The 19,140-nt window shown below is 45.5% G+C and overlaps 1 protein-coding gene across 1 annotated transcript in view; it reads left to right on the top strand.

Moving 5' to 3' along the window:
• LOC311145192 (ankyrin-1-like) overlaps nucleotides 1-18,208 on the top strand; it is a 64,644-nt gene extending 46,436 nt beyond the window's left edge. Inside the window, exons 39-44 of the mRNA XM_084181403.1 lie at nucleotides 4,530-5,268; nucleotides 5,640-6,015; nucleotides 12,022-12,105; nucleotides 12,646-12,789; nucleotides 14,351-14,461; nucleotides 17,822-18,208. Of these exons, the coding sequence (XP_084037529.1) occupies nucleotides 4,530-5,268; nucleotides 5,640-6,015; nucleotides 12,022-12,105; nucleotides 12,646-12,789; nucleotides 14,351-14,422 (1,415 nt within the window). The 3' untranslated portion in view covers nucleotides 14,423-14,461; nucleotides 17,822-18,208. The remainder of the gene's footprint in view (nucleotides 1-4,529; nucleotides 5,269-5,639; nucleotides 6,016-12,021; nucleotides 12,106-12,645; nucleotides 12,790-14,350; nucleotides 14,462-17,821) is intronic.
• Nucleotides 18,209-19,140: the final 932 nt, after the last annotated feature.

Genomic DNA, 19,140 nt, shown 5'->3' on the forward strand with positions numbered 1-19,140 from the left:
TTTCTTCCAGTCTGTGTGTGACTGTATGTGTCTCACTCTGTATGTGAGCTTCAGTCAGTTTTCTATGTTTACAGTGTGTTTGTCTTTTTACCAGGAGGGTCAGGCCACCATGTTAATTCCTTCTCACTAACACCCTCCCCTATTCCCCTCCTCCCTCTCTCTGTCACCATCCCACTTCACCATCCAACTGACCATGGGAGTGACACCACCCACAGACACAAACATAGAGAGAGAGAGAGAGAGAGAGAGAGAGAGAGAGAGAGAGAGAGAGAGAGAGAGAGAGAGAAGGACTGGCAACAAGAATGGATGGAAACGAACTGGATGGCAGAACAACACAGATTTTAGATTGTCTTTTAGATTGTCAGAGACACAAACAGACAATCTAAAACCATGTACAGTAGAAACTAACCTGGTATTGGCGATACTACTAACAATCGAGAACGAAGATAGTATCGCCAATACCAGGTTAGTTGAAATATCTCTGACAATGTTTTGTATAGGCAAACCTGTAACTCCCAGTATAATGGATACCAACAATGTTTGGTTAAATCACTATCTGGTGTTACAATCTGTTGCTAGCCCTGGACCAAAGGTAAGGTGGCTGTCTCCCTGGGCACATGTACATAAAACACGGTCCTCATTTCTCACATAGATGCACATCTTAAATCAGGTTACAGACCAGTTAACTAGGCCTAAGACCACTAGACTTAGCGAGTGCAACAATATTAGTAGGCTAGTTATTGGTTTCGTAACAACATACACAACCTCAAAAGATGATTTACAAACATACAGTATACCGTGATATGACATGAATCACCCCACTGGCTATAGAGTAATGTACAGTTCCAGTCAAAAGTTTGGACACACCTACTCATTCAAGGGGTTTTCTTTATTTTTACTATTTTCTACATCAAAACTATGAAATAACACATATGGAATCATGTAGTAACCAAAAAAGTGTTAAACAAATCAAAATATTTAAGATTCTTCAAAGTAGCCACCCTTTGCCTTGATGACAGCTTTGCATACTCTTGGCATTCTCTCAACCAGCTTCATGAGGTAGTCACCTGGAATGCATTTCAATTAACAGGTGTGCCTTGTTAATTTGTGGAATTTATTTCCTTCTTAATGCGTTTGAGCCAATCAGTTGTGTTGTGACAAGGTAGGGGTGGTATACAGAAGATAGCCATGTTTGGTAAAAGACCAAGTCCATATTATGGCAAGAACAGCTCAAATAAGCAAAGAGAAACGACAGTCCATCATTACTTTTAAGACATGAAGGTCAGTCAATACAGAAAATGTCAAGAACTTTGAAAGTTTCTTCAAGTGCAGTCGCAAAAACCATCAAGGCTATGATGAAACTGGCTCTCATGAGGACTGCCATAGGAATGGAAGACCCAGAGTTACCTCTGCTGCAGAGGATAAGTTCATTAGAGTTAACTGCACCTCAGATTGCAGCCCAAATAAATGCTTCACAGAGTTCAAGTAACAGACACATCTCAACATCAACTGTACAGAGGAGACTGTGTGAATCAGGCCTTCATGGTCAAATTGCTGCAAAGAAACCACTACTAAAGGACACCAATATTAAGAAGAGACTTGCTTGGGCCAAGAAACACGAGCAATGGACATTAGACCTGTGGAAATCTGTACTTTGGTCTGATGAGTCCAAATTTGAGATTTTTGGTTCCAACCGCCGTGTCTTTGTGAGACGCATCTGTGGTTCCCACCGTGAAGCATAGAGGAGGTGTGATGGTGTAATGGTGTGGGGGTGCTTTGCTGGTGACACTGTCTGTGATTAATTTAGAATTCAAGGCACACTTAACCAGCATGGCTACCACAGCATTCTGCAGCGAAACGCCATCCCATCTGGTTTGTGCTTAGTGGGACTATCATTTGTTTTTCAACAGGACAATGACCCAAAACACACCTCCAGGCTGTGTAAGGGCTATTTGACCAAGAAGGAGAGTGATGGAGTGCTGCGTCAGATGACCTGGCCTCCACAATCACCCGATCTCAACCCAATTGAGATGGTTTGGGATGAGTTGGACCGCAGAGTGAAGGAAAAGCAGCCAATAAGTGCTCAACATATGTAGGAACTCATTCAAGACTGTTGTAAAAGCATTCCTCATGAAGCTGGTTGAGAGAATGCCAAGAGTGTGCGAAGCTGTCAAGGCAAAGGGTGGCTATTTGAAGAATCTCAAATATTTTTTGTTTACTACATGATTCCATATGTTATTTCATAGTTTTGATGTCTTCACTATTATTCTACAATGTAGAAAATAGTAAAAAAAAATAAAGAAATGACCCTTGAATGAGTAGGTGTGTCCAAACTTTTGACTGGTACTGTATACAGCAGGGTTCTTCAATTCCGGTCGTGGAGGGCCGAAACACTTCTGTTTTTTATTTCTACCTGGTAGTTAATTGCACTCACCTGGTGTCCCAGGTCTGAATTAGCCCCTGATTAGAAGGAGAGGATGAAAAACAGAGGTGTTTCGGCCCTCCAGGACCGGAATTGAAGAACCCTGGTATACAGGAAAGTTCATCAGCTAGAAGTCTTAAAGTTTGTGGAAATGTTGAGGATTCTATAGTACAGGGGTTATGCATATCATATTGAAGGATGCTTGATATGTGAATAACTGATATAGAGAAATGTGTTGAACTTGTGACCCACATGTAAACAGCCTCCCCGGTCCTATGGCCTTCTGAGTGGGATGTCTTCAGAGAGGTTCTGCTGTCTTGTAACTAAGAGAGATGAGAGGTCCAGGAGGCCAGCTGGTGTCACTCATACCTACTGCACATTCAACATAACTCACCGCCAACAATGAATCATGTTGCACCTCTCTCACACATACACACACACAAACACACACACACATAGTGTTCTTACGCTTGCTCGCACACACACACACACACACACACACACAAATATACACACACACCCCTCCCTCCTCTACTCCCTCCTCACAGCTCTTTTATTCTCTACCTCTTGCTAAATCTTCTCTCGGTTCATGCCAGTATGTAATCAATTCCATTTCTACCACTGGTCAGTCAGAATTAAATGGTGCAATTTGTCTTTATATACATATCCATTCATCACTGGGTTTATTTGTCTGATACAAAATATATTTGTTCCTCATGGTCATCTCAGTTGCAGAGAAGTACAGTAGCTACTGTTGCACAATAGTCATTCTTTTTAGATTGTGTCTATAGCCATCCTTAGTTAGTTGCACTGAAAGGACAACTTTTCCTCAACTGCAGTCACCCTGTATCTGTCAAGGCCTGATGGTTGTTTAACAAAATATGATAGGAGGTTCAACTAGTCAAAAGGTTACTTTGGTCTTCTTGACCTTGAATTTGACATTTCATTTACTTGGCTATCTCTCTCAGGTCATTTCTCATACAGTAGATATTTAGTTCACTCCCACTGAAATGTGAGCTAGTGTGAGAGTTGGAAGAGAGCAGACTCAGAAAGCAGCTTTGGCACCGTCCTCTTGTTCAGAGGCTGTCCGCAAAAGAGAACTTACCATGCTTAATGTACCACACCACTGCATGTTCAAAACTTAAAGCACTCTTAATGATGCCAGACAAGAAATGTCTATTTTCCATCTAGAGGTGTTGTTGGAGTGACTTGAGTCAAAGGTCATCTTGCATAGCAAATTCTCAACGTTAAATTCCCTGTTGATATAAAATGGGGTTTGGGGCAGCTATGCTTGCTGTGAGCTATAATAAATTAAACTGTATATAAACGTGTGTGTTTGTGTGGTGTGTGTGTGTGTGTCTTTGTGTGTAGTGTGTACCTGTATGTGGTTGTGTTTTTTGTTTTCTAAGGTTTGTACTGTAATGTCTGTTGTGGTGGGTGGATAGGTGACTGTGTGTGTGTGTGTGTGTGTGTGTGTGTTTGTGAGTGTGTTGAAGAACAAGATTGCTTGCAAGCATGCTGTTCAGCCTGACTAGAATATTTAACTTGCCTGGTTTGTGTGGGTGTGTGTGTGGGTGGTAAGCCTGTGTGTGTATGGATGGACGTGTGTATGGCATGTGTATGTGTGTATAAGTGTGTGTCCCAGGCGGACAGGTGTGTGTCCCAGCCCCAGGTTGGTTCGGGGCAGAGGCAGTAACTCCTGTCCCTCTCCCTGCAGGTGGCAGACAGCGAAGCAGCACCAGTCACTAGCAGGCCTCTCGCTCTTGGTCTGTCTCTCTACCTGGCTCTGGCTGTGTGTCTGCTGCTGCCTCCGCTGCTGCTCTCACTGTCAGTGCTGGCTGATCTGGCTTGTTAACCCCCCCAGAAGCCCCCCTTGCTCCCTTGCCCCCATCTCCTTGCACCTCTTCTTCAGATCCCACTGTCTGGCCCCTTTCTCCCTCCTTGCCCCCTGGGCTCCCCCTCTGCCACCTCCCCCTGGCTGCCCTGCTCCTAGGCAGGGGCACATCCCCCCCTGGGGTCCCTCCCGGTGTTGGTGGGGCGAGGTGGGGGGCAAGGTGAGGTAAGGCGGGGGGCCCGTGTCAGTGTGCCTCTCTCTGTGTCGCTCCAGGTTACGGGCTGATGCAGGAGGAGCTGCTCTCCCCTCCCTCCATGCAGTACAGCCTGCCCTCCCCGCTGGGCAACGAGCCCTACTGGCAGGAAGTCTCCAGTCTGGAGTGTGCTCCCATGGCCACCACAGAGGAGGACACGCTCATGGAGATGTCCGATGTGCAGGTGTGGCCCTCTGGCAACAGCCCCTCCTTAGTGGCCGTGGAGGACTCCTCGCTGGAGTGCAGCAATGCCGACGACTCGGAGGGGCTGCTGGGGCTGCCGTATGGGAGCCTGGGCCGGCCGGGCAGTGGGGCCAGCGGTGGGGGCGGGGGGCTGAGTGGATCTATGGAGCTGGTAGAGGACAACTCAGAGATGGGGGCTGTTGACTCGTTCAGCACCGCCACCCCTGCCACCCCTGCCTCGTTCAGCACCGCCACCCCTGCCACCCCTGCCTCGTTCAGCACCGCCACCCCTGCCACACCTTCTTCGTTCGGAGGCACCATCGCCGCCGCGGTCAACAACGTTAACGGGCTGGACAAAGGTCAAGTGTCAAATGTCGTGAGGTCAGAGGCAGCAGCGGTCGGAGGCAACATGGCGGGTGGAGATGGAGCTGGAGGAGGAGGAGGAGGAGGAGGAGGAGGAGGAGGGACAGGCTCAGAGGAAGGGCTTTCTCTTGTTGCAGGACAACAGCAGCGGGTGTACGCCCGGCTGAGCGAGTCGCCCGGTCTGAGCCGCGTGGCAGATCGTAATGGAGACAGGTGAGTGTGTTGTCAGACCTCAGTCAGTCTGCAGCTCAGCTGGACACAGTACTGGCCAGACAGGGGGTGGTCCAGAGTTCAGACACTCACCTCTGAGACAACTCACTGAGCCTCAGGACACGTCAATGTTGCTGTGTTTCCTAACCTAATAATACAATATTTAGTTTTAGTAAAAGAGTGTTCTATGAAGGAATATTAGAGTCAGCTTTTGTTTGACCCACACATTTGATACACATTGGCCTCTTTCTCCTCCTTTGACCATTTGTCTCTTCTCCTCTCACTCCTCCTTTCTCTCCTCCTCTCACTTGTCCTCTCTCTCCACCTCTCTTCATCTCTCTCCTCCTATTTTCACTCATCCTCTGCCTCCTTAGGTCCAGTGGTTGCAGTGGTGGTAGTGGAGGCAGCGGTGGAGGTGGTGGAGGCTCTTTCCTGTCCTATCTGCAGGAGCAGTCGGGTCCAGGCTGGCAACCTGTCACGGACCACACTCAGGCCTGGGTGGGCTCGCAGACAGCCAAACCCAGGCAGGCCATGGACTCTATGATGTCATCAGTACGCGCCGCCATGGACGTGGACCCCAGCCAGTCCCGCGTGTCCCAGGAGGCCTTGCTTCAGCCGGTGCGGGACATGGGGCACACGGAGATCCTGCGCGGGCACTTCAGGGGCACCCAGCCGTTTGAGAAGGGCCTGGGGTTCCCTCACAGGGTGCCAGAGCTGCGGACCTGGGACGAAGTACGCCTGAGGGGGCAGGTATGTGGGAAACCAATGCTATTATCTTAGCTATCACAAGACTATGTTATACGCCACTTAAATTAAGTACAATAACTCTGGCCCAAGTATGCATAGGTACGTTTTTACATATCCATGAGATGGTAAGTAAACATTGATTAAAGGCAGCTATAATACATTAGGTATGGACAGGTCCCTAAATGATCCAGCTCATCATGTAAAAGCTATGTTAATGCTGTAGGAGTTGTCTGACCACAGTCCAAACCCAGTGACAGTAGGCTATGACTGAAGTTGATTATTTATGGTACTGTAATCCCACGCTCTTCTCACGCCCACATATAAACACACACACACACACACACAAACAGAAGGCCCAAGAAGGGCAGAAACAGCCTGTCAAGCCAAATATAGCAGCCCCTGTCACCGGATCCCCAATCCCACCCCATCACACGTGTCATCTACTGTAGTATACTGGCACTGCATCAGACCAACCAGAGCACCCTAAAGGACATGCCAGCTTTATCACGCTGTGAGAGGGCAAAGAGGGACTGTTGCTGTTTGAGTCTCTGTGGGCTCCCTGGTAGGTGATGATATTGTTATATTGGGACTGCCAGTGTGTTGGTACAGTTACCACAGATAACAATGTTAACCATAGAGAATCAGTGGCAGGAAATGGTCTCGCTGCAGACTATCTGCATCTTACTGTACTGTGCAAGTGAAATAGATCCCAAACCATTACAGAATAATAACCTATGTAATTGTGGTGGAACATATTCCATGGGAAGTAATAATGTAAGTGTGAAAGTATAGTGTATGGTTGTGTGTACCAGAGGGAGGCCTTAAGGTCAGGGTGCAAGTGTATCAGTGTTCTTCTCACGCTCAGCCTCTCAGACTTACAGAGCAGAGCAGAGCAGAGCGCCTCTCTGGAGCAGCCAGAGGTATTTAAAGACTACGGATCATATGGCTGGGAGAGAGAGAGAGCAGAGGGGTGAAGGGTGAGAGGGTTGTTTTTGAAAGCACAGAGGAGGGGAGAGAGAGGGTGAACGAAAGAGAGAGAGGGAGAGGAAATAGGAGCCTCCCAAGGTTGCAGTCACTTGGATCTGATGGCATGGGCCAGCCAGTCCTACTGACCAGCTGACAGACTGAGAGAGCGAGGGAGAAGGAGCCAGAGAAAGAGGGAACAGGGTCTGGTGGAGTAGAGCTGAAGAAGGGACAGAGGGAGAGATAGAAGGAGAAGACGCCAGCCCTGTTGAAAGAAGAGAAGGCCCGAGGGTGCAGCTGTTGCTCCAGACTGACGGAGAGAAGTGTTGGTGGAGAGTAGACAAGAGCCTGCACAGGCCTGTGTGTGTTAGTGTGTGGTGGGTGTGTGAGTGGGTGTGTAGTGCGCTCCACTGGGTCACTTGGTTGGACACACTCTGCCCAGAGGTAGAAGCTTGGAGGGGCAGTGATGTGGGCCATGGTGACTGAGCTGCTTTTCAGCTTTGTGCTGCTGGCCTTCCTGGTGATAAGCTGTCAGAATGTGATCCATATAGCCAGCGGCTCCGTGCGCTCCGTGCTCACCTACGTGCACGCTGCGCTGGACCGCGAGCTGGGCGAGGCCGAGGGCGTGGCCGACGAGGAGGAGAACGTCACCACCCGCGTGGTCCGCCGCAGGGTCATCCTCAAGGTACCCCACAGAGAGGGGAGGGGGTGGGGAAGGAAAGGATGAGAGAACTGACTAGCAATGGAAAAACATCATAAAAGAAAACGTGGTGGAAACAAACGGTGGGGTGGAAAGTAGATGGTTGCTGTGCGTACGTACGTGCATGTGTGTGTGTGTGTGTGTGTGTGTGTGTGTGTGTGTGTGTGTGTGTGTGTGTGTGTGTGTGTGTGTGTGTGGGGCATGGTTAACTATACTTGTGGGGACCAGAAGTCCCCACAAGAATAGTAAACCAAGAGAAAAATGACCAACTGGGGACATTTTGTTGGTCCTCACGTGGTCAAAATGCTATTTCAAGGGAGTGTATGGTTAAGGTTAGAATTAGTGTTAGGGTTAGAATTAGGGTTAGGGTTAGGAGATAGGGATAGTTTTAGTGTTAGGGCTAGGAGCTAGGGTTAGGTTTAGGGTTAAGGTTAGGTTTTTGGGTTAAGGTCAGGGTTAGGGTTAGGGAAAATAATATTTTCAATGGAACTGAATTGTATGTTCCCACAAGGTTAGCTGTACAAGAGTGTGTGTGTGTGTGTGTGTGTGTGTGTGTGTGTAAAGCTCAGAGGCGATTGTAAAGTTCAGACGTGATTTAAGGTTTGGCTGTGACAAAGGGAAATGTTGGTCAGGGGCGAGTGGAGACATACCTCTCTCTGGATCATATTGTTCATATTTGGCAAGGTGAGATAGGATAGTAACAGAGGGAAGTAAGAAGAAAACTAGGGATGTTCAAACAAACCATAGGCCTACAGTTGAGACCCATTTAGGCTGTAGATACACAGGCCTTGTATGTGCTGTGGCCGTAGGCCTACAGTTGAGACCCACTTATACAGGCCTTATACGTGCTGTTGTGTCTGTGAAGGGTTCAACCTGTGTGGTCTAACTGTGAGTGTTTAAACCTATGAGCTCAGCTCAGTCTCTAAACTCACTGTAATAAGAACTAGGGCTGTGACGATACCAGTATCCCAATATGTTTTCCATGGCAAAAATGAAAACACGAAGCAGACCAAAGTCTTTGGTCCATTATAAACCTGCTGTATGTAAGATATTGTGTGTTATAGCTTGGAAAATAACTACAGTGGGGAGAAAAAGTATTTAGTCAGCCACCAATTGTGCAAGTTCTCCCACTTAAAAAGATGAGAGAGGCCTGTAATTTTCATCATAGGTACACGTCAAATATGACAGACAAATTGAGAAACAAAATCCAGAAAATCACATTGTAGGATCTTTAATGAATTTATTTGCAAAATATGGTGGAAAATAAGTATTTGGTCACCTACAAACAAGCAAGATTTCTGGCTCTCACAGACCTGTAACTTCTTCTTCAAGAGGTTCCTCTGTCCTCCACTCGTTACCTGTATTAATGGCACCTGTTTGAACTTGTTATCAGTATAAAATACACCTGTCCACAACCTCAAACAGTCACACTCCAAACTCCACTATGGCCAAGAGCAAAGAGCTGTCAAAGGACACCAGAAACAAAATTGTAGACCTGCACCAGGCTGGGAAGACTGAATCTGCAATAGGTAAGCAGCTTGGTTTGAAGAAATCAACTGTGGGAGCAATTATTAGGAAATGGAAGACATACAAGACCACTGATAATCTCCCTCGATCTGGGGCTCCACGCAAGATCTCACCCCGTGGGGTCAAAATGATTACAAGAACGGTGAGCAAAAATCCCAGAACCACACGGGGGGACCTAGTGAATGACCTGCAGAGAGCTGGGACCAAAGTAACAAAGCCTACCATCAGTAACACACTACGCCGCCAGGGACTCAAATCATGCAGTGCCAGACGTGTCCCCCTGCTTAAGCCAGTACATGTCCAGGCCCGTCTGAAGTTTGCTAGAGTGCATTTGGATGATCCAGAAGAGGATTGGGAGAATGTCATATGGTCAGATGAAACCAAACTTTTTGGTAAAAACTCAACTCGTCGTGTTTGGAGGACAAAGAATGCTGAGTTGCGTCCAAAGAACACCATACCTACTGTGAAGCATGGGGGTGGAAACATCATGCTTTGGGGCTGTTTTTCTGCAAAGGGACCAGGACGACTGATCCGTGTAAAGGAAAGAATGAATGGGGCCATGTATCGTGAGATTTTGAGTGAAAACCTCCTTCCATCAGCAAGGGCATTGAAGATGAAACGTGGCTGGGTCTTTCAGCATGACAATGATCCCAAACACACCGCCCGGGCAACGAAGGAGTGGCTTCGTAAGAAGCATTTCAAGGTCCTGGAGTGGCCTAGCCAGTCTCCAGATCTCAACCCCATAGAAAATCTTTGGAGGGAGTTGAAAGTCCGTGTTGCCCAGCGACAGCCCCAAAACATCACTGCTCTAGAGAAGATCTGCATGGATCTGCATGGATCTGCATGGATCTGCATGGGGGAATGGGCCAAAATACCAGCAACAGTGTGTGAAAACCTTGTGAAGACTTACAGAAAACGTTTGACCTGTGTCATTGCCAACAAAGGGTATATAACAAAGTATTGAGAAATTCATAAAAAATCCTACAATGTGATTTTCTGGAAAAAAAATGCTCATTTTGTCTGTCATAGTTGACGTGTACCTATGATGAAAATTACAGGCCTCTCTCATCTTTTTAAGTGGGAGAACTTGCACAATTGAGATGATTGTGGACTACAGGAAAAAAAAGAGGACTGAGCACGCCCCCATTCTCATCGACGGGGCTGTAGTGGAACAGGTTGAGAGCTTCAAGTTCCTTGGTGTCCACATCACCAACGAACTATCATGGTCCAAACACACCAAGACAGTCGTGAAGAGGGCACGACAAAGCCTATTCCCCCTCAGGAGACTAAAAAGATTTGGCATGGGTCCTCAGATCCTCAAAAAATTCTACAGCTGCACCATCGAGAGCATCCTGACTGGTTGCATCACCGCCTGGTATGGCAACTGCTTGGCCTCTGACCGCAAGGCACTACAGAGGGTAGTGCGTACGGCCCAGTACATCACTGGGGCAAAGCTCCCTGCCATCCAGGACCTCTATACCAGGCGGTGTCAGAGGAAGGCCCTCAAAATTGTCAAAGACTCCAGTCACCCTAGTCATAGACTGTTCTCTCTGCTACCGCACGGCAAGCGGTACCGGAGTGCCAAGTCTAGGTCCAAAAGACTTCTCAACAGCTTCTACCCCCAAGCCATAAGACTCCTGAACAGCTAATCATGGCTACCCGGACTATTTGCATTCAGCCACGCCCCCCCACCCCATCCTTTTTACGCTGCTGCTACTCTGTTAAGTATTTATGCATAGTCACTTTAACTCTACCCACATGTACATATTACCTCAACTAGCCGGTGCCCCCGCACATTGACTATGCAACGGTACCCCCCTGTATATATAGCCTCCCTACTGTCACTTTATTCTATTGTATATATAGCCTCCCTACTGTCACTTTATTTTTTACTTCTGCTCTTTTTTTTCTCAACACTTTTTTGTTGTTGTTTTATTCTTACTTTTTTTGTTTAAAATAAATGCACTGTTGGTTAAGGGCTGTAAGTAAGCATTTCACTGTAATGTCTGCACCTGTTGTATTCGGCGCATGTGACCAATAAAATTTGATTTGATTTGATTTGATTTGACTAAATACTTTTTTTCCGCACTGTAAATGGGACTGACAACATACTGATGTTTGTTTCCAACATTAGGGCTGTTTTCCTAAAGAAGTTAAATCTGCTTCGTATTTGTTTTCCTTGCCAAGATACTAACGAGTATCGCGATTCTGGGATCGTCCCGGCCCTAATAAGGACTGTAATCCTATTCTCCCCCCTCCCTCAACACCTCTAATAACTCTATTAGTTCCTGCCTCTATGGATTGTGGGGGATAGGGCAGCTTTTCCCATAGCCATATAGCTAGCTGCCTAGCTCTGTGTTCACTAGTTAAACTGTGGGACCTTTTGATCTTATAAATAGCTGTGCCAGCACCTCCCATGTTATTACGGAGTAATAGTTGTATTATCATGAACCTCATTAACTGTGATTGTATTAGTGCTAACACCACAGCAGGGCTATTAGTGATCCCCTGATCTTTACTGTATATCTATCTGTTGTTTCTCTCTCTCTCGTGGGGTTGGGTTTGGTGACAGTGGCTAAATGATGAGACTCTCTCTCTCTGGGGGGCTATTTTAAAGTGCTCTAGATTCCAGGAACCTTTTCGTTCTGTTTGACTCCTGGTTTTCTCTCTGAGTCAGACTCCTTACTGTATAAGTGTGTGCTGTTGCTTCATTTGCCATGAATCTATGAGCAGGTGTGTGATGTGGTACAGTATACCATGTGTACTACAGTATGACAGTATTGTTTTGTGATGTTCAGTACATGTTGTCTGTCCCGTAGGGTGATGAGGCCAAGGATCTTCCCGGGGAACAAGTGAGCGAGGAGCAGTTCACAGACGAGCATGGAAACGTCGTCACCAAGAAGGTCAGACAACTATCCCAGCATGCCTCTCTTTCTCGCTCTACTCTACAGCCCTGCACTGTGGCCTATCTACCAATTTCCCCCTGTTACTATTCATGTTCAACTCACTACACTCATCCTCATAGAAATGATTATTACATTGATAATCAAGAATCATCACATTCATCATCATGCCTTGATTTATTCCCATGTCATGATTCTGTAATCACGGCATGGGAAAATTATCCCTGACATAAACTGTCTCTCACATGTGTCACAGTCATGTGTAGTTACTCTATGAAAGGTTGTGGGTCACAGCTATAATGCGGATGGGGTTGATAAGGATGCATATAACCAGGACAGTGTTTAATAATGAACATTACGTTCCTTTACTGTGAGTGAGAGGTACACAGAGAACTCAATATAGTGAGTTTATGTTAAACCTCATTCAATCTTTCCTTCCCCGCATTCTTTACCTGTCTTTCCACCACCCTCTCTCATCCGCCTCTCTATCCCTCCCCTGGTGTGTGTATGTGTGTGTGTGTCCATGTGTGTGTGGTGTAGATTGTGCGGAAGGTGGTGCGCAGGGGGAAGGGCTCAGGTGATGAGGGGTGTCAGGAGCGGTCAGTGAGCGTGGATGGCTCTCTGCAGGATGAGCTGGAGGCTGAGGCGGAGCAGTTCATGAACTACGCCGTCCTGAGTAGCAAGGTGGGCCACTGACCTCCATCAGCCAGGCCACACTCACCTGGGCTACTATACGAGGGGCTGAGACTCAGTCATCTGACATAAGAAGAGCATTGATTCACAGCCAAAGTGGACTCAGACTAACGGGAACATTCAGGGCCAATCTGTATACTGCCTTGAATCTATATATGGACTCAATGTAGCGATCAACCACTACAGAAGATGACTAGGGTGTAGCTGTGAATAGGAACTCTTTACTGTGCTGGGATATATAGATTCCTCTGCTAGTCCAAACTAGACCATAGTGGGCTAAACCTGCATGGGCTGTGGTGTGTGAATGAGGTATGTGTGTGTAATTTAGATCAACCTGTGTTATCATTCCCCAACCCCCTTAGCTACAAACAAAAATATTGCTTGTGTGAGTGTTGCCCTTTTCGCTTCCCCTCGCTGTAGTGTACTTTCCATCCACCTTGCAAGCCTCACTCATCTGTGCTTCATTTCCCCATCATGTCCAACCTCTCTGTCTTGAACTGCATGTAGGACCAACCAAATAGTCCACAACTGCATCCTGCTCTGATAGCTTGCACTGTCTCTCTGCGTTGGCTGAAACAACCAACTAATACTTACAGGTTTCCTAACAGCATTCATGGATATCTGCTTTGTGTCTTCAGTCAGTCCATAGATAAATGTCTCTTTCTTTCCAGTTGATATGAATGGCTGTGTGTTGGTTGGTTCCTCTTGCTGTGCTAATGTAATGAGGTCCATTCTCTCCCCTTCAGTAACCCACACTGTCTATCTGTCTTCTCTGCCTTCATCCATTCAAAGTCTCTATAGTCCATTAACTGTGACTGTGTGCTGTATCACTGTATCACTCCAACCTGCAGTACTCTCTATTCCATGTCAATGTTTCTGATGCTTCTCCTTTTCTCTTTTCCTGTCTGTCTTTACAATCCCCACCCCATCTCTCTTTTCCTGTCTGTCTTTCCAACCCCCACACCATCTCTCTTGGCTTGGCTGTCTTTCCAACCCCCACCCCATCTCTCTTGGCTTGGCTGTCTTTCCATCATCTCTCCTCTCTTGAATTCTCTCCTTTCCTCTCCTTTTGTTGTCTTCCCCTCAACTCTCTCTTCACTCCTTACCTCAATTGTCACTTTTAACCTCTTCTCTTCTCCTCTCCACCCTTGTCTCTTCATACATCTCTTCACCACCTCCTCTTTCACCTCTCACACACTGTCCCACTATTCCCTCTATCTCTACCTATCTCCCTCTCTCTCCTCTATCTCTCCCTATCTCCCTCTCCCTCCTCTATCTCTCCCTATCACCTGAGTCCCTCTCCCTCCCTCTCTCTCCCTATCTCCTGATTCCCTCTCCATCTTTTTGTTCTCCTACTAATTCTCCCTAACTTCTACCTCCACCTCTCCCTCCTACTCTCATCCTCTTCTCCACCTATCTCTGTCCCTCCTCTTCCCATCTTCCTCTCCTCTGCTTCTCCACCCCTTCTCTGGCCCTCCTCCTCTCCTTCACCTCCGCCCCTGGCTCTCTCCCTGCACCCTCTCCCACCATCCCCCCTCCTCGTCTGATGTAGCCGGATATTGTGGATATGAAGAAGGGTGCTCAGATAGTGAAATGTGCCAGTCTGCGGAGAGTAAAGCAGTGAGGCATGCAGACAGAGTGGCAGAGTGACGCGTCCCCGCAGGTACGGGACTGATTGACCCAATAAGACACCTCTCACCTGGGTTAGGGCTCCTCTATTTAATCCTGCCTCTCTGTCTGGATTAAATAGACCTGATGATGTTGTTACAGTAATTCAGTATTAATGACATTTAGCTAATTTTAGTACTGCAGTGCAGAGTGACATTTGATGTGGGTTAGCATTGAACTAATACTGTATCATTGGCATTCGATGCAACTACTGTGCATTATTATGTTACAGTATGACTGTTGGGTGGCATTAATTTAGTTGATTCACATTTAATGTTGACTATAGATTTGTGCGGGCAACGGGGGTACAAGTCCCGACTCAGCCTTTCCTGTCTACGGCCTTAAACTTTCCTCCCTTTGTCTCTTCATTGCCCATCTCCCTCTATCTACAGTACTTCCAAATGTTCTATCAGAAAGTAACATACATCAGTACATATAGAACTTTATAAGATATTATATTAGTGTGTAGAGTTTTGCTGTAGATGAGTCCCTTGTAGCTCAGTTGGTAGAGCATGGCGCTTGCAACGCCAGGGTTGTGGGTTCGTTTCCCACGGGGGGCCAGTATGAAAATGTATGCACTCACTAACTGTAAGTCGCTCTGGATAAGAGCGTCTGCTAAATGACTAAAATGTAAATGAGTATCAGTGTGTCATATACAGTTGGATCATGGATGTACAGCACAGTTGTTGTCATAATGTCTTAGGAGAGACTAAACTACAGCAGAATCTGTGGTCAGTGTGTGTAGACTGTTACAGTGGGTATTCATCAGTGTGTGAAGAGTCAGTTCAATGTGTGTCACTATGTGGGGGTGTAGTACTAATAGAGTACATGTCTGACTGGGTTTGATAAGAAAAATACAGTAGGCCTAGCTACATGCAGTATCTTTCTCCTACATACAGTATCTTTCTCCCTATGTTTATGTTAGCGCTGACTGTCGTGCCTATTACAGATGGCATGGCATGTGGCTAGAATGGCAAAGGGTGTTGGGGATCCAGCAGGTTTTCAAAGGTCAAAGTTGACAGGCCAGTTGTTCTTTCAAATGAAAATAATCTGGAGCACCTGTGTTTATGGGTGTGTGTGTGTGTCCATGTGTGAATATGTGTGTAAAAGCTTGACTTGCTTTGTGTGTGACCGTTACACTGATGTATAAGACACACCCAGACGAGAAACATGTCCCATGAATTTGCACTCTGAGGAATGCAGTAGCCTTAGTCAGATTGCTGACATTTCCGACCAGAGACGGCACACACCATTACATGCCACCCACTACACTCAGTTTCACTTTGATCAGTAAAACAGAAACACTTACATTATAAACAGACTAATGACTTAGTAAAATCACATACTTGACTAACAATGCACAACACTCTCATAAAGTAGGAGAAATAAACCCCCTTAGAGCCATAGATACAGTTCCTTCAGAAAGTATTCACACCTCTTGACTTTTTCCACATTTTGTTGTGTTACAGCCTGAATTTTAAAATGATTAAATGGAGATTTTTTTTGTCACTGGCCTACAGACAATACCCCATAATGTCAATGGGGAATTATATTTTTCAAAAATGTACAAATGAATGAAAAATGAAATGTCTTGAGTCGATAAGTATTCAACCCATTTGTTATGGCAAGCCTAAATAAGTTCAGGAGTAAAAATGTGCTTAACAAGTCACAAAATAAGTTGCATGGACTCACTCTGTGTGCAATAATAGTGTTTAACATCTCTGTACCCCACACATAATTACCTGTAAGGTCCCTCAGTCGAGCAGTGAATTTCAAACACAGATTCAACCACAAAGACCAGGGAGGTTTTCCAATGCCACGCAAAGAAGGGCACCTTTTGGTAGATGGGCCTTTGAGTATGGTGAAGTTATGAATTACACTTTGGATGGTGTATCAATACCCCCAGTCACTGCAAAGATACAGGCGTCTTTCTTAACTCAGTTGCCGGAGAGGAAGGAAACTGCTCAGGGATTTCACCATGAGGCCAATGGTGACTTTAAAACAGTTACAGAGTTTCATAGCTGTGATAGGAGAAAACTGAGGATGGATCAACAACATTGTAGTTACTCCACAATACTAACCTAATTGACAGAGTGAAAAGAATGAAGCCTGTACATAATACAAATATTCCAAAACATGCATCCTGTTTGCAACAAGGCACTAAAGTAATACTGCTAAAAATGTGGCAAAGCAAGTACCTTTTTGTCCTCAATATTATGTGTGTTATGTTTGGGGCAAATCCAATACAACACATTACTGAGTACCACTCTCCATATTTTCAAGCATAGTGGTGGCGGCATCATGTTATGGGTATGCTTGTAGTCGTTAAGGACTGGGGAGGTTTTCAGGATAAAAAAGAAATGGAATGGAGCTAAACACAGGCAAAATCCTAGAGGAAAACCTGGTTCAGTCTGCTTTCCACCAGACACTGGGAGATTAATTAATCTTTCAGCAGGACAATAACCTAAAACACAAGGCCAAATCTACACAGGAGTTGCTTACCAAGAAGACAGTGAATGTTCCTGAGTGATCGAGTTACAGTTTTGACTTAAAATCGGCTTGAAAATCTATGGCAAGACTTAAATGGTTGTCTAGCAATGATCAACAATCAATTTGACGGAGCTTGAAGAATTTTGAAAAGAATAATGGGCAAATATTGTATAATCCAGGTGTGCAAAGCTCTTAGAGACTTACCCAAAAAGACTCACAGCTGTAATCACTGCCAAATGTGATTCTAACAATGTATTGACTAAGGGGTGGGAATACATATGTAAATTTGATATTTCTGTATTTCATTTTCAATACATTTGCAGAAATTTCTAAGAATATGTTTTCGCTTTGTCATTATGGGGTATTATGTGTAGATGGGTGAGAAAAAAATATATTTAATCAATTTTGAATGCAGGCTGTAACACAACAAAATGTAGACTAAGTCAAGGGGTATGAATACTTTCTGAAGGCACTGTATATATGACTCTGGAGTCCCCTATTTCCAAGCTTGAAAGGAAGGTTGGGGTAAATTGTCTCTTTATCCAAGGACATTTGTAAGACAAGCTCTAACCTAGCTACTGTTAGAAACCCTAATATGTGAATGCTTCCATACCAGGTTACTGCTTGGCTAATGGAAAAACGCTGCCAAAGATTTTAACTAACCTGGTATTGCCGATACTCCTTTCGTTCTCAATTACATAAAACAGTTATCTTATAAATGTCCAGTTGCAGATGGTTCTACAAACAGTAGAGAAAACTCAGAAGGACAGCTGCATACCGATCCAACAGAACTGTTTGATTCTCCTCACACTGATGGGAAGCTTGTCCTTGCTCCATATAAACCTCTGTTTCTTTTTCCCTCCAGGAGTTGAACCCCACACCAAAACAATCCTACTTATGACACATGACTGGCAGCAATAGACAGGAGGAAGAGTGCACATGAAGAGGAGTGTAATAATGGAGATAAAAGAAGAGAGATCTGAACGACAAAACCCCAACTTCATAATAACGACAACCACAATGGCTACGCCGATGATCGGCACGCACCGGAGAAGGAAATGGATTTACTTGTAGTTTTCGTACTTTTTTTTTTTTTAAAGAAACAATCAAAAAAACATCAAGTACTAGACTAGAAGCATGATTTCGTATAAAACAAAAACCAAACAGAGACAACAAAAAAACTAGCAACCAAAATGTGCTTCCTGTTATATGTATCAGCATGAATGACTGCTGGCGCATGGCCTGTCTTTAACTACAGTACTAGGGGTTATGGGGGTGGGTTGGGGGAGGGAGGGAGGGAAGGGATCACTCCCATTTGGGATGGGAGGTCATGATGGGGTGTAGGGAAAGGTGAATACGTCATACGTCCCTTTCCTGAAGAAAAAGGGCAGTGTTTGTTTGTAAAACTTCTGAAAAGGGAGTCTGTTAAATACTCTGAATTATTTCTAGGCAAAGGTTTGCTCCCCCCTCCCTGTCACACTAATCAAACTCTTCTAGCAAACAAACAAACATCACCACAGGCTAGTTTTAGCCTTCTTATGTCCTACTGTCCCACTATCCCACTCCAGTAGCATACACTTAGGATATTGGCGTTGTACATACTATATGCACTTAAATGCTACGTGACTGAGTGTTACGTGTGTTTTATGTCACAAAAACCCTATGCGATACTGATGATGCTGCTGCTGTTTCAGATCTTCTGCCCTGGTTTTCTTGTTTGGTTAACTCTATGCGTATATTCTATATATCTTGATCTGTGTGGGTATAAGAACAAACAAAACAAAACTTTGTGTCATTCTGCCTGTTTTATCTGTCCGTTATTGTGTGTCCGATTATTTGTTATTTTGTGATTTTCATGTGCTCCCTCCCTTTGCTCCCTTCAGCTCACCTAGAGGGCATTATTGGCTTCAGATACATTTCACAGTTCTTTGTGTTTTAGGAAGAGGAGTTTCTGTGTTGACTTGCATCCCCAACCACATAACCAACCTCCCCAGAGTGGTTTGTGTGTTTCCAAGTTGAATGTTATTGGAGTAAAGGCTGGTGCGATTATTAGGACTTTGAGTAGACCTTTCCCCTACCCTACGAGTAGACCTTTCCCCTACCCTACAGTATGTGTGCAGCTATAGTCCAGTTTGTCTGGTGGATCCTGTCACCACCATCTCCTGTATGCAGCCCACCTCAGGC

The sequence above is a fragment of the Coregonus lavaretus genome (genome assembly GCF_964263955.1).
Source record: "Coregonus lavaretus genome assembly, chromosome: 17".
NCBI classification, from domain to species: Eukaryota; Metazoa; Chordata; class Actinopteri; order Salmoniformes; family Salmonidae; genus Coregonus; species Coregonus lavaretus.